The 13,430-nt window shown below is 39.1% G+C and overlaps 1 protein-coding gene across 1 annotated transcript in view; it reads right to left on the bottom strand.

Annotated features, from left to right (window-relative positions):
• Nucleotides 1–6,986: 6,986 nt before the first annotated feature.
• LOC127441610 (ephrin type-B receptor 3-like) overlaps nt 6,987–13,430 on the bottom strand; it is a 39,136-nt gene continuing 32,692 nt past the window's right edge. Inside the window, exons 14-16 of the mRNA XM_051699204.1 lie at nt 12,526–12,675; nt 11,708–11,901; nt 6,987–8,287 (exon numbers count right to left, since the gene is read on the bottom strand). Of these exons, the coding sequence (XP_051555164.1) occupies nt 8,179–8,287; nt 11,708–11,901; nt 12,526–12,675 (453 nt within the window). The 3' untranslated portion in view covers nt 6,987–8,178. The remainder of the gene's footprint in view (nt 8,288–11,707; nt 11,902–12,525; nt 12,676–13,430) is intronic.

Consider the following 13,430-nt stretch of genomic DNA (forward strand, 5'->3'; position numbering starts at 1 on the left):
ACAGAGGGACTCTAATCTGCGCTTTGTGTTTAACAGATTTCAAGCTTTAGTGCAGTAAGAAAGCCTTTATCTAGCCTCTGGAAGCCTCTCTGCCTTGCACTAGCACTTAAAAATTCCATACTGGGGCAACTTTGCTCTTCTAAGGTGAAAGTCACTCAGTCATTCAAGCAGGCAGTGAAGGGCACCAGAGCTTAACTAGGTGTTTAAGTCAAAGTGCCCTATAAATATAAATGACAGGAATTAAATGTGCCTTTAAGGACTGGCCTCAGGTCAGCTCACTGTATGCCAAAAAGACTCAAACACTGCAGGTCTGTGAGGTTGATGTTCACGCTAATAGTCTGAGGAGTGTTTGACGAAATGTTGAGACCTCACGTGAGGCTTATAGCACGCATATTCTGTGCTTCATAAAGAGTGCTAGAGTGACGTTTGAATGACGTTCTGTCATGTGAAGGCGTTTTGATAAGTCAGATTTATTTGTTCCTTACTGTCAAGGATGGATTAAAACATGAGAGGCCCATGGGCCGGTACACCGTGGAGGCCCCCCATGATGTGATTACATTCACCTTTATGTACAACTATTATTAGGGATGTGCACGGTATTCAAATATCAAAATCACTATTCAGTTATTCTGCACGTGAGTTCTTCAACCCGATCTGAGTCCGACAGTACCTGACAAACCTACAGATTTTGTGCCAGATTTGGATCAGTTTTTCAAGTAAGCTATATGGCAAGTTACGGGCTGTTCACACGTGCGTCTGTGCTGTTTTAAAATTGTTTTTCTATGAAAACACGCACTGGACGGACGTCTTTGATCATTGTGCCTCACCTCAACTCTGGACCATGGCATTTTTTAGACACTGCATTAAGTTAAAAATAACTTTAATATTTATAAACGCATCTCATGACACCTGTGTTCTGTTTCACCATTTGTTGTGCTGCATCAAACTTTTTCAGTGCTGGTATCACAAATCAACATTCTGATGAAGTTCAAGTTGCAAAGTAGACTTAATGGGACTGTTACACATTATTCCAGATTGTTTTTCACCTGGCAAAGTTTCAGCACTTGTTAAACAGTGAGCCAATGTTTTTTCCCCCTTTTGCTCTGGTGCGCAGACAATAATTACACAAGTTAATTGATAAATCATTTAAAAATCAGATCATCCCGAAGAAGTCCTATAAACCGTAGATTCACTGCCTCATGGAAAGTGAACCTTCCCAGGCCAAATTATGCATTTTCCATTTATGAAGAATAGGCCTACTATGTTGCAGGCAGTGATAGAGATTATTTTTGTTCAACTTGAATGTGATTTTATCATTTGAAGATCTATGTATTGTGCTATTTCAGCTCATAGCTCACTGTGCACTTTATTCCCTGCTATCTGAGATTGTGTTTGACGCATCCATGGCAATAAACGTTCTTTATTCCCAAGTGCCGAAAATAAAATAATAACTGTTCGTGAACTCTCACGGTTAACCAAATATTACAAAAGTTTACCATGCACATACTAAGGGTATTAAGGCATCTTTCGCTTTATCATTTAACATTACGTACATGCATGACTTAAACATTTTAAAGTCATCTATACTGTTGCACGAATTCTGTCACTTATATGAATTTAAACCAACAGCTTTGTACACAGCCAGGTTAAACTGCACCTTATCTTTGTGTTTCGAAGCGTTTTGAAAATCAGTCGCTGTTCTCTGTAGTCTGCACCTGTGAGACGCAGATTCTCTGAGCACGCACTCAAGTGCCTTTGCTCGTGCTGCGCGCATTCGGCCGAACAAATGGTATTTCACATAAGGCTGACATTTACGTGGATTTATAACAGATATCTCTAAATAAATAATTTATTTAGAGCTCGGAGCCCTTTGGGTTTATAGGCCCCTGGACAACGGCCCAGTCAGCCCAGTGGTTAATCCGTCCTTGCTTACTGTGAACAATGTATGGTGCACACTATTCCAAAGAAAATAGGTTTACTGCTATAATCTTTCGTCATATATAACTGGCTACACCTCTGAAGCGACAGGCCTCTTCGGACCTGGGAGGGTGACAAGGCGGATCGGAGGCAGTCCTCCAGCCCCTGGCGGATGGAACGCCCCGCCGCGTTTTCGGTGGACTGTAGGGGTTTCCCCCGCCCCTGGCAGCGGTTCTCCCGCTCCAGTTGGTCTGACAAGAGCCCCTCCCTGTTCGCAGTCGGCGGTCCTCTCTTGACCCCGCTGCGTTTTAGCGGCCGGTAGGGGTTTCCTCCACCCCTGGCAGTGGCCCTGACCGCTCCAGGTTGTCAGCTGCTCCGTTGGCATGGATGGTAGTGGCGAGGACTCTACTACTGCGCATCCCTCCTCCTTCCCAGGTTTCGGCACCAGTGTAACAAAGTTCAGTGGAAAGGAGGAGGTGAGAACCGGCTTGACAATATAAATAATCTTTTAATAAAACAAAAAGACACAAACATAATCACATGCAGGGCAGCTGCCCATAACTTTCTCTCTCTCAAACTGCCGCCTCCGGTCGCCTTTATCCCTCTTGAGGGCTTGATTAACCTGATTAGGGGCTGGGTGTGCAGCATCATGACCCGGCCCTGCCCTCCTCCCTGCCACAACTAGTTTGTCATATTTGTTTCCGTCAGAAATCCATGTGATATTTGAGTGTTGGTTAGTCTTTTGATTTTACAAGGCACGCTAAAGAGCTACTCTACGCGACATCTATGAATGTAGTCACCTTTACATGGGCGGCAGGTGACAACCTTGTAATCCATGTCTCTTTTTTGTTAAATAAACAAGTACGAACTGACAGCATGTTCTTATCTACACCTCCGCCTCTGTTTCTGCACTCTCTTGCCAGGTAGATGCTGGATAAACACTTGTAAAGGAGCAGGAATGTCAGTAGATACAGTTTTTTGGTGTCACAGAATTGCTCCTGTGTGTATGTGGGAGGAATCAATGGGGCAGAATGGTCTATAAGCAAGATCATCTAATCCATGCAGAGAGGTGTGATGGTACAGAAAATTATGCACTGTCACTAAAGCTGCATAGAATTGTAGTTAGTGGTGCTTGGTAAGAGCAACGTTTACACAGTGTTTGTGCTATAGCCTTGAATGATACATTAAATTATGCGGCTGTTATTGGATTTACGATTTCATCTGGTAGTGTAGACTTACATTGATTGGAAGGTAGGCTAGGACAATAAGCAACTGCATAGCAGAAACCTAGCAACCGCATATCAATGCGCTAGCAACCGCTCATATTAAGATTATGGATTTGACCAAACCCTTAATGCAAAATATTTAACTTTGGTACACAACTCGTCCCAGACTGTTTGTGCCACGTACATGAATGATACCACAATTTGTGTGACTTAAAGAGGAAAGATGTACGATTAAAATTCTAAGTGATCAGATAATTTTTGCCTAGCAGATGATAAAATGTGGGAAAAAGGGTGGACTCAAGCCATATCTGGAAACCTGAATACGTTGAGACTTGGGAGTGGGCTTTTTTGAATTGGGCCAGTAAGCAACCACCCAGAAAACCTTAACAAGCACCTAGCAATGGGCTAATAACTAGTGATTAAATGATATATCAGCTAGGCCAACCAATATTTAGCTATTTTGAGACTATCTGGATTGGCCAATAACCATACTGTATTTCCATACTGTTAACTCTCTCTAGTGTTAGTTTAAAAAAATCTACCAACAACATAGTCAATGGATAATGCACAATTTCTTTTTCCAAGTATTTTTTAGTAAATATCGTCAGTAGAAATATTGCTAACAATTTACAATAAGGTTCTGTTTGTTAACATTATTACAGTAAATGCAATAGGTACTATGAACTGAAAATGAACAATGATTTTAAAGCATTTATTAATCTTTGATAATGTTAATTTATAAAAATACAATTGTTAATAGTTAGTTTGTTAGTTTATAATGCTCTACATAATGTTTATGTATTCAACTTTTAATGTATCACTATATCTTGAACATTAACATTAACCAAGAGTAATAAGTGCTGTAAAAGTATTGTTCATTGCATATTCATGTTAACAAATGTTAACGAATACAGCGATTTTGTAAAGTGTTACCAAAATATTTGTTTCATTTCAGAATTTGAAGTCTAAAAAATCATATGCTATAATTAAATTGTATTTTCCTGTATCACATATTTATTTGTCAATATATCAGTCAATGGCCATCCTGCTCTCAGCCATTGAAAAATCCATATCAGTCAACTACTACAAACAACTACAAAAAACAACTCTGCAACTGTAAGCAACACCTTAGGAGCCACCAAGAACTAGCCACCTAACATTACATTGTTGAGTTTCACACAGCAAGAACCACTCACATTTTCCTCCCCGAATGTGAAAATCTATCAGTGTAAACACCATGCAGGTTAGCACATTACCAATATTCCCTGCATCTGGAGCGATACAGTAAGCTGTTTTCCTTGCGGTATACATAGCGAATCTGCCATGTCCATCTAATTGGAATTTCAAGTCTTAACCGACAGTCAACGAGCATGTCTTGACAGCATCCACTTACACAAGCGCCAAGAGAACGTTAGTTATATGTTAAATGCAACTTCTTCAGCATGCCGCACTGTCTTTCTGACAACCCCCCGAGTCTTCGGTGGGTAGTTACACACACAATTCACTCTCTTCTGCTGTTTCTCCCTCTCACACATTCAACACAGATGCAAACACTCTCGTTTCTTCTGTCTCTGTTTTTTTTCCAGTCACACATACTCACAGACTTAGTACGTGAACATTAAAGGTTTGATTTTAGTCAGATTACAACAACAATTTGTCTTTTTAAGATGTCATGTAAGCACTTAAGTACAACTGAAATTGTACCAGTCTGATTGTTGCAAAGCCAGAATAACAGACTAGCTAATGCAATTATAGCAGGGTGTTGTCTCGTACAGTACATACACACGTTAATCGGTCAACAATTGGCCTCAGCGCTGTGCGCGTAATTCGAAGTGTGATTCAGATATATTAACACTTCCTTAGCTGACATCTTTCAAATATCTACGCATTGTGTCATATATACTTGGACAGACAGATGAAGACTGTAGCTTGACTATGCAAAAACCTCCTGCAGCTCGATTATAACTGCGCTTGTAAACATACTGACTGTGTCTCCACCCCCACACCAACAATCTCTAATGAGGCTTCATGCTTTGTGATTATTACTGCACTTTTGGCCCAAACATTTCCCGTCTCCTGATGAGGCAGCAGCAAAGGCAGCTACGGCGGATCTCCAACCTCTGGGTGAATAACTACGCACCAGTAAAAGAGCCTGATGTGCAACCAATTCTGCTGCCAAGCTGTTCTCTACAATCTGCAGCCTTGCACAGAGCGGCCAGCATAATTGGAAAGATCAAACGTGCTTTTGTGCAGCGTGGGGAATGCAGGGCTGCGGCGCATAGGGAGCTCTGACTTGGGAAATCAGGAAGATACACAGGAGATGGAGGAGCTCTGATCACACTAACAAACTGCCTTCCAAGTCTGCATGTAAAGAAATAAGCACTGGTGATTGCACTGAGGATTATGCTTCATTACTATATACTGGGGGAAGTTAATCGAATGTTGGACGCAGATGGGCTTCAATTGCAAAGTTGGAAGTGTTGGGTAAGTTTCTACTTTGGAACTGTAGGTGGTCAAGCCACTGGCGAATTTAGGCATGGGCGATATGGGCAGCTGGGGCGGCATCTTACTGGGGCAAGTAAACAAGTGGGCACCCTGAACTCCACCATTTTTTGGTTAAAAATAAACAAATTGCCATTATTGATTGAGTACATAAACAATCAGTGTTCAAAACAATGTCCTTACCTTACCCTGATTCACTATGGTAAGCCTATATGTGATTTGTATTTTAAGCTGTCGGGTTCGATTTGGTATGAAATCGCTGGCTTATGACGTTCATCCTTGCGTCATTACGTCATGTCCGCACAAACAGGAAAGAAGTACCGGCTGTCTCATGTTCCGGCTGGAGAAACTACCTACGCTGTTCAGCTCAGCTGAGTAACACTCACAGTTCAGGACAGCATCGTTGCAGTCTAGATGGATATTTATCTGTTATCTGTTTGGCGAAGTTGTTTACCTGCTATAACGCTTGGATATGTTTTCTGGTAGGGTTGTTGAAGCTTATATTGCTTGTCATGCTTGTATGAATCGAACATTTCTTGTGTGTTAACTGATCGCAATGTATCTACGTTGTGCTGTGAAGTTACTGTGACGTTTAATACGGATGACTTCTGAAATTGACTTGTAATTGTTATATTGCATATTTAAGCATATTATTTTTACGTTAAATAAAGTATATTTTATCCCCATCATTACTGAATCCTCGTTTTATGTTTTAGGTTTACGGTGTTATTGTGTGCATTACATAGACATGCTACTGTAGTAACTGAGGCTGGACAATATAGAATAAAAATAATGGAGTCTTCTCGTATCAGCCATATCACGAGTTTAACCTATTATGTTGTAAATTGTTGTACAATTCAAACATTAATAGTAGATAAAACACTTGAATAATCCTATTAAGATATACTGGTGATGGCTGAGGAGAGTCCCCTGTTCTCTATTTAAAAGTGCCTTGAGTGTAGTGTTTGTAGTGTAGAGTAAAATGTTTAACTGTATAACATAACATCAACATGAAAATAGCACGTTATGACTCTGGCACCAGTCATGATCACACACATGTCCAGATAAGCTAAAATTGGGAGATTCATCCGCCAGAAGAGCAGTGCCAGAACACGACTGACGTAGTGCAGCTTTAATTAGGGTGGCATTCCTTTCTGAAAATTAATATATAATATTATTTAACTGAATTAAAATATAGTGGTAAACAGCAATATTAACTAATTATTTTGCTTCTAAAAAGCATTGCTACTTTTAGTTTGTTACTCCTCAGCACTGTATGCTTGAACATTGTATGTTGGTGCCATGAGTGTCAATCATCTCAGTGACTCCTTATCTCTTAAGAGGCATATTTATTTACACAGTTATGCATATTTGAACAGATTGAATTCAAATAATTGGAATATTCATCAAACAACAGCTCTAGTCAACGTGTCATTGTCTCACATCTCGGACAGGTTTGTGTTTTGAATATGGCATGCATGTAAAGCTGTAGCACTCGCTGACTCACTCAAGCACACTAGAGCATACTGTACACACACACATAATCACACACTGAGCACAATCTCCCGTCGGACACAGGTAGGGGAAACAACAATTCTTGAATCACAGTCTGATGTCCTCCACGAGAAGAAGTCTCTTGACAGCGTTCCATGGAAGACCAAATACAACAGAGGTAAATAAAACAGCCTTTGTTGAAATATAATCCCCATTTTAAAGTTAACTCGTCCCATTAAAAGGTCCTTCCTCTCTTTGAAAATTCTCTCATTTGAAAGTCACAATTTGAGTCCATCCTGCCTCATTTGACACTTTCAAGTCCCTCTCCACTCTTCTTCTCCTTTCTTCAATATGAAGAAAAGATTAGAAGAAACAAGTCTTGAGGAAGGGGAAAAAGAGAGCGGCGGAATATCCTCAAGCCAACATCAAACAGTCCCGTCTTACATTTATTTAATTTTTTAAACATTATTACAGTTAGCTTATAATTCTTAGTCTGTCTCTTCATTTGTGGCTTCGGTAATTAAGGACAGCTGATAGGAAGGATGGAAGGGATTTGAATTATGGAAGAGAGAGATACTTTTTTTTTTTTTTTTTTTTTTTTTGCCATTAGAGAAGCACATGCACACATGCAAACTGAACCTGAGAAGTAGAAACTTTGTCAATTTAATCCATGTATTGAAAATTCACTGTAAACATGAGAAAGTCATGACAAATGGGCGAAGAACAAAGATGATTGCCAGAGGCGCCATCATATAAAATTCCAATTAACATGTGTTATGTTTTCCCAGTTCTCTCCAGGCTACCCGTCAAGCGGATACAGTTTTCCATTGGACATGCCATAGTTTTCCACAGGCTGCTTGGGAGGGGGTGCGGCGTAGCTGTCCCAAATTGTACACAGGTTTTCCACTGGCTCTTCAAGCAATGGTCAGCTCCAATAATTTTCCATGGGCTTTCGATGGAATGTCCCAGTCAGGTTTGCTCTTCAAATGGGAATCTGTTGTTAGCCTGGAGGCTCAGTAGGTGTTTTGTTTTTAATCAGTCAAACCCGTATAGGCAGAGTTTGGCTCATTTGTTGTTTCATGTCTTGTGCATCTTCTATACTCTTCCTTTGGTTGCCCGGCAGGGTCCCGCCGATTCGACAGAGATCCCTATGGGGAGGGAAATACAAAACAAAAATCAGCAAATGCAGGAAGTTATAACAGCATTTATGGAAAAGGAATACTTACCCAAATGTGACAATTCTGTCATTATTTACTCACCCTCATGTCATTCCAAAATCTATTTTCTCTGTGGAACCCAAAATACATTTCTAAAGAATATTCACGCAGCTCTTTATAACCAACAACAACATAGATACCAGGTCTGACAAGCTTCAAAAAGGACAAAAAACACCAAAAGGACCATAAAAGTATCATAAAAGTAGTCATTCTAAAGCCATATGGCGGGTTTGTTTGAAGAATTCTCTGATAATCTTGTGCAGAATTAAAAAATGGCATATTATGTTTGGTTACTACAAATGTGAGAACCAATGGCATACACAGCATTTAAAAATGAATCTTGACACTAAGGTGGAATAGATGCGAGATTTGGCTGAGGGAAAGATTATTATAAATAAAATCTGGTTGGTTCCTCACACAAAGCTATTGCATGGCTTCAGAAAACTTCAGAAGAAAATTGCACACGTGTTGTATATACTACTTTAATGGTGCTTTATGGTATTTTTTTCCCTTTTTGGAGAATGATAACAGTGGTCTATACGAACTGCAATTGTACAGAAAAAGCTGCGTTAAAGGAATATTCCAGGTTCAATACAAGTTAAGCTAAATCGACAGCATTTGTGGCATATGTTGATTACCACAAAAAATAATTTCAACACGGCCCTTTTCTTAAAAAAAAAAAAAGAAACAAAAATCGAGGTTACAGTGAGGCACTTACCATGGAAATGAATGGGGCCAATTTTTGTAATGTTTAAATGCAGAAATGTGAACCATATGTTCTATTTGAGCTTTAAAGTTGTGAGTAGTTTTAGGGTTTTCGGCATTACATTGTCATGGCAACGAAGTTGTAAAATTGGCTATAACTTTACACAGAAAAGGTTAAAAGTGATTTTATCACACTAATATCATGTTTACACTCATTCTGTGTATGTCCTGTGGCTATACCTTTGAAACAGTGAGTATTTTAACATTTTTGGATTGGTCCCCATTCACTTCCAAGTGTCTCACTGTAATAGAAATGTTTGCTTTGTTTTTAAAAAAAGGAGGGACGAAATATATTTTTATGGTAATCAACATTATTCCACATATGTTGTCAACAGATCTTAACTTTTATTGAATCTGTAATATTTAAGAATTAAAAAAATAAATAAAAAATTGTGTTCCACAGAAAAAATAACCATATGGGTTTAGAACAACATATAGGTAACAGAATACACATAAATATGAAATATTTTTTCATTTTTGGGTGAACTATTCCTTTAATGTACAACAAAAGCAGGCAAAATGTGCACACTCTTATTCATAGATGCATAATAATCATACTTACGTACGCACACACACACACACACACACACACACACACACACACACACACAGCTGTCTCTTGAGACTGGATCATGGCATGTCAACAGCCCAGTCAGGGCTGCTCATGCATACAGATGCAATCATAAATGAATCATACACAGGCCATCAGCATGCGGTGCCACACGAAGGCATGACGCACGCGTACATCCTTGACTGAGTCCTGCATTGGGCACGGGGCTCCACTGCAGGCACATTAAAAAGCTCATTAGCCAACTAATTAAAGTCATTGCTCTCTTTTAGCATCTCCTCCATCTCCCTTATTATGTGCTCTCCTTCACTGCAAGCTGTAGTCTGAGCAGAGGCAGCTTCCCCAGTGACCAGACGCAGCAGCCGGCCAAGAGGAAAGGGCACTGCTCTGTGTGTAAGTCAGCCATTACACTGCTCCCAAGATGGTGTGGTTCAAAGAGCTCTAGGCGAAAGCCGCACGTTAACAAACGCAAGTGAAATGAGCGTGCTTATTTATACAAAGTCAAATTCAGCAGTGTTATGGATTGCATTTATTTTTGTCTGCTGGTGTTGGATAATTTATGTGGTTGAAATTGTTTTCTTGAGGAGTTACGGGTGGGGGAAAAAGCCCTACACTGTATACATTGACTTACAGTGAACTGCTGAACTGGGTTTAGCTAGCTATATTGTCACATAACGTACAATATTCAGTTTGAACATTTTGCAAGACTTCACTTGTAAGAAAACTGACAAATAAGATCTCTTTAACATCTCAATGCAGTGGCGGATTTAGGCATGGGAGAAATGGGCAGCCGCCCAGGGTGGCATCTTGCGGATGGCGGCACGAGGCGCCCACATAGACAAGTGGACGCCCTGAACTCCACCAGCCATCTCATTTACCCTGGTCAATGAGAGTTTCGCCCAGGGCGCCATACAAGCTAGAACTGCTACTTTCTCAATGAGATTAAATGCAGAGCAAATTGAAACTTTTGCTCTTATTGAGTCTCCTGCTTCTCAGATTTTTCTCCTGAGAATAAGACTCCATTTCACGTATCTCTAGAGTTTCAGACGAGATCTCAAGTTGTTTCCATCCAACTTGAGATATGCAACAAAATGTGAATATCGCAAAAACAATTTGCAAATAGAGCAGTTTTTCCATTCCATGTGTTCAAGAGAACAAAATCGTCACTTCAAAATGAAAATGGAAGTTAAAAGCCACTGTGGCTCTTTTATTAAAAGTCATGAATTACTTGCAGTTTAGACGGCACAGACAAAAGGCTTAGACAAACTTGCATGTTTGCAAGTGTTCAGCAGCAGACGCTTTATGTCTGAGAGCGAAAGTGTGTCAGACAGTTCTGGGAGGTAATCTTTTTGATGACGGGCTTTGGCATTTCAGAATAACCAGATTTTATGATATTATTTGAGCAAATTATTTAGTCACAGTTATTTATGCCTAAAAAATGTATCCACCTCAAATCGAGCGTACAAGTTTTTTTTATTTTTTTTTTACCCATTTTGAAAATGTTATTTCCATCTTAGTTTTCCATTCCACATTTTTTATGTAATGTCCCAAAATTCGCAAAAATATGTGGGTGGAACCCCAGATAATGTCTAAAACTGTACTCAGATTTGCCAATATCAATGAAAAATCTGAGATTTCAAAATTATATCAAACATCAAACAACCTTCAAGAACAAATAATAAGAGGTTTCCTATCCACTGGGTTCCCACACCTTTTGTCCAATGAGTTTCCATGACTTTTCTATTCATTGACTGCTGGATAAGAATTTTTATAAATAGTTTTAGAGATTACACTCACATATAGCAATTTCTATCCAATTAAATATTTTAGAGCCATATATATATATATATATATATATATATATATATATATATATATATATATATATATAACACTAATTTGTACACTTTATCTCTATTAGTTGTATATACAGTTTATATTCACCAGAAAGATCCATCTTTTCCTATAACTCAGAGCTATAATTGACCTGCATCCAATCTGGTCTGTTTTCTGCTCACCCTGAGTGTGTGCTGGTAAGCACTTTGAGGCTGCCGGCATTGCGCAAGAGCTTGTCAAGTGTGCTGACGATCTGTCCGAAGCGCGGCCGCGTGTTCCGCTCCTTCACCCAGCACTCCAACATGAGCTGGTGCAGCACTGCGGGGCAGTCCATGGGTGGAGGCAGTCTGTAGTCCTGCTCCACTGCGTTCATTACCTACAGCAACAACACACACAGCAATTACACTGTTCTTCTGCATTAGGACAAACTCGACAGTATACAGAATTCTATTAGGCATACAGTATAAAATATTTAGAAATATATACAGTATATGCAACGATAGTTAAACCATAATTAAGACTAATGGGGTTGATATAAGTGGTTTATAAAAGCCTCTCAGAGGTAAGACATAGAATTGTGCTTGCAGCTTGTGATATAGATATAATAAGCTATACTGTATATATTCTGTCTATTTTAAAACTAAACATTGAAATAACAAGGATGTACAGTATTTAAACACAATAATTTTAGGTGTGAAAGGGTTAATCTTGCAAAACTAGTCAAGAACATGCCAAGAATTATTCAGGTTTTTTTTTTTGCATTATTTTAATGACAGCTGAGCATATTTCCCCCAATTCTCATTACTGCAATGCAAAAAAATTGAATTCTCATTACTGTAATGTAAAAATAAATCGCATTCTTATTACTGTAATGCATAAAAAAAAAATCGAATATAATTATTACATATTACTTGCTTCTTTTTTAATTTTGGGTGAAATTTGACCTAGACAGGTTTTCATGAGATTCACACAAAGTAATGCAAAGCTAAGGCTGACGTACATCTTGATTGCTCATGTCCCAATATGGACGCTCTCCAAAGGACATAACCTCCCACATCACAATGCCGTAGCTCCACACATCACTAGCTGAGGTGAATTTCCTGAAGGCGATAGCCTCTGGGGCAGTCCAGCGGATTGGGATCTTTCCCCCCTACAAAAACACACAAAAACACACATAAAGAGAAAAGCTGTTAAACTTAAACCCCAACTTTAAATCACCAACAGGGCTCAAGACTTCAGCAGCCTAATTAGAGTGAAGACTCCCAATTCAAAGCTTCTCCCCACAGTGTCGCTCGCTGGCTTCATTAAAGAGAGATGAAAAAACAGTAAAAATAAAATGACTTTAAAGGCGCCGGTTTGATCTATCTCTGATACTGACAACAGGAACAGGGTGATCGATACACTAATCCAAGGAAAGTACACGCTAAATGAGTTAGCTAGCACTAAATCTTCACTTTCACGAGCACTGATTCTCGTACTAGTATGAACCTAATATTTAAAAGGAAAAGTACACTCAAAAATGGTAATTTGGGTGAGCTACCCCTTTATGCAAAACAACAATAAGAAAAAAAAGTGTAGACAATGTAGATAAAGCTGCATAAACAAAGCCACTCCTGAAGTCTTGAGAAGTTGAATAAAATTAAAGGAATTATATGGGATATTAGTCATAAAAGGAATAGTTCACCCAAAAATGAAAATTCTCTCATTACCATCTTTTTTCTGTAGAACACAAATAAAGATTTTTACAAAACAGAGCTCTTTCAGGTTCTTATAATGCAAGTACACGGGTGCCAGCATTTTGACGGTCCAAAAGTCACATTTAGGCAGCATAAAAGTAATCCATGCGACTCCAGTCGATCAATGAATGTCTTCTGAAGCAAATTGATACATTTATGTAAAAAATAA

The sequence above is a fragment of the Myxocyprinus asiaticus genome, chromosome 5 (assembly GCF_019703515.2).
Source record: "Myxocyprinus asiaticus isolate MX2 ecotype Aquarium Trade chromosome 5, UBuf_Myxa_2, whole genome shotgun sequence".
Lineage (NCBI taxonomy): Eukaryota > Metazoa > Chordata > Actinopteri > Cypriniformes > Catostomidae > Myxocyprinus > Myxocyprinus asiaticus.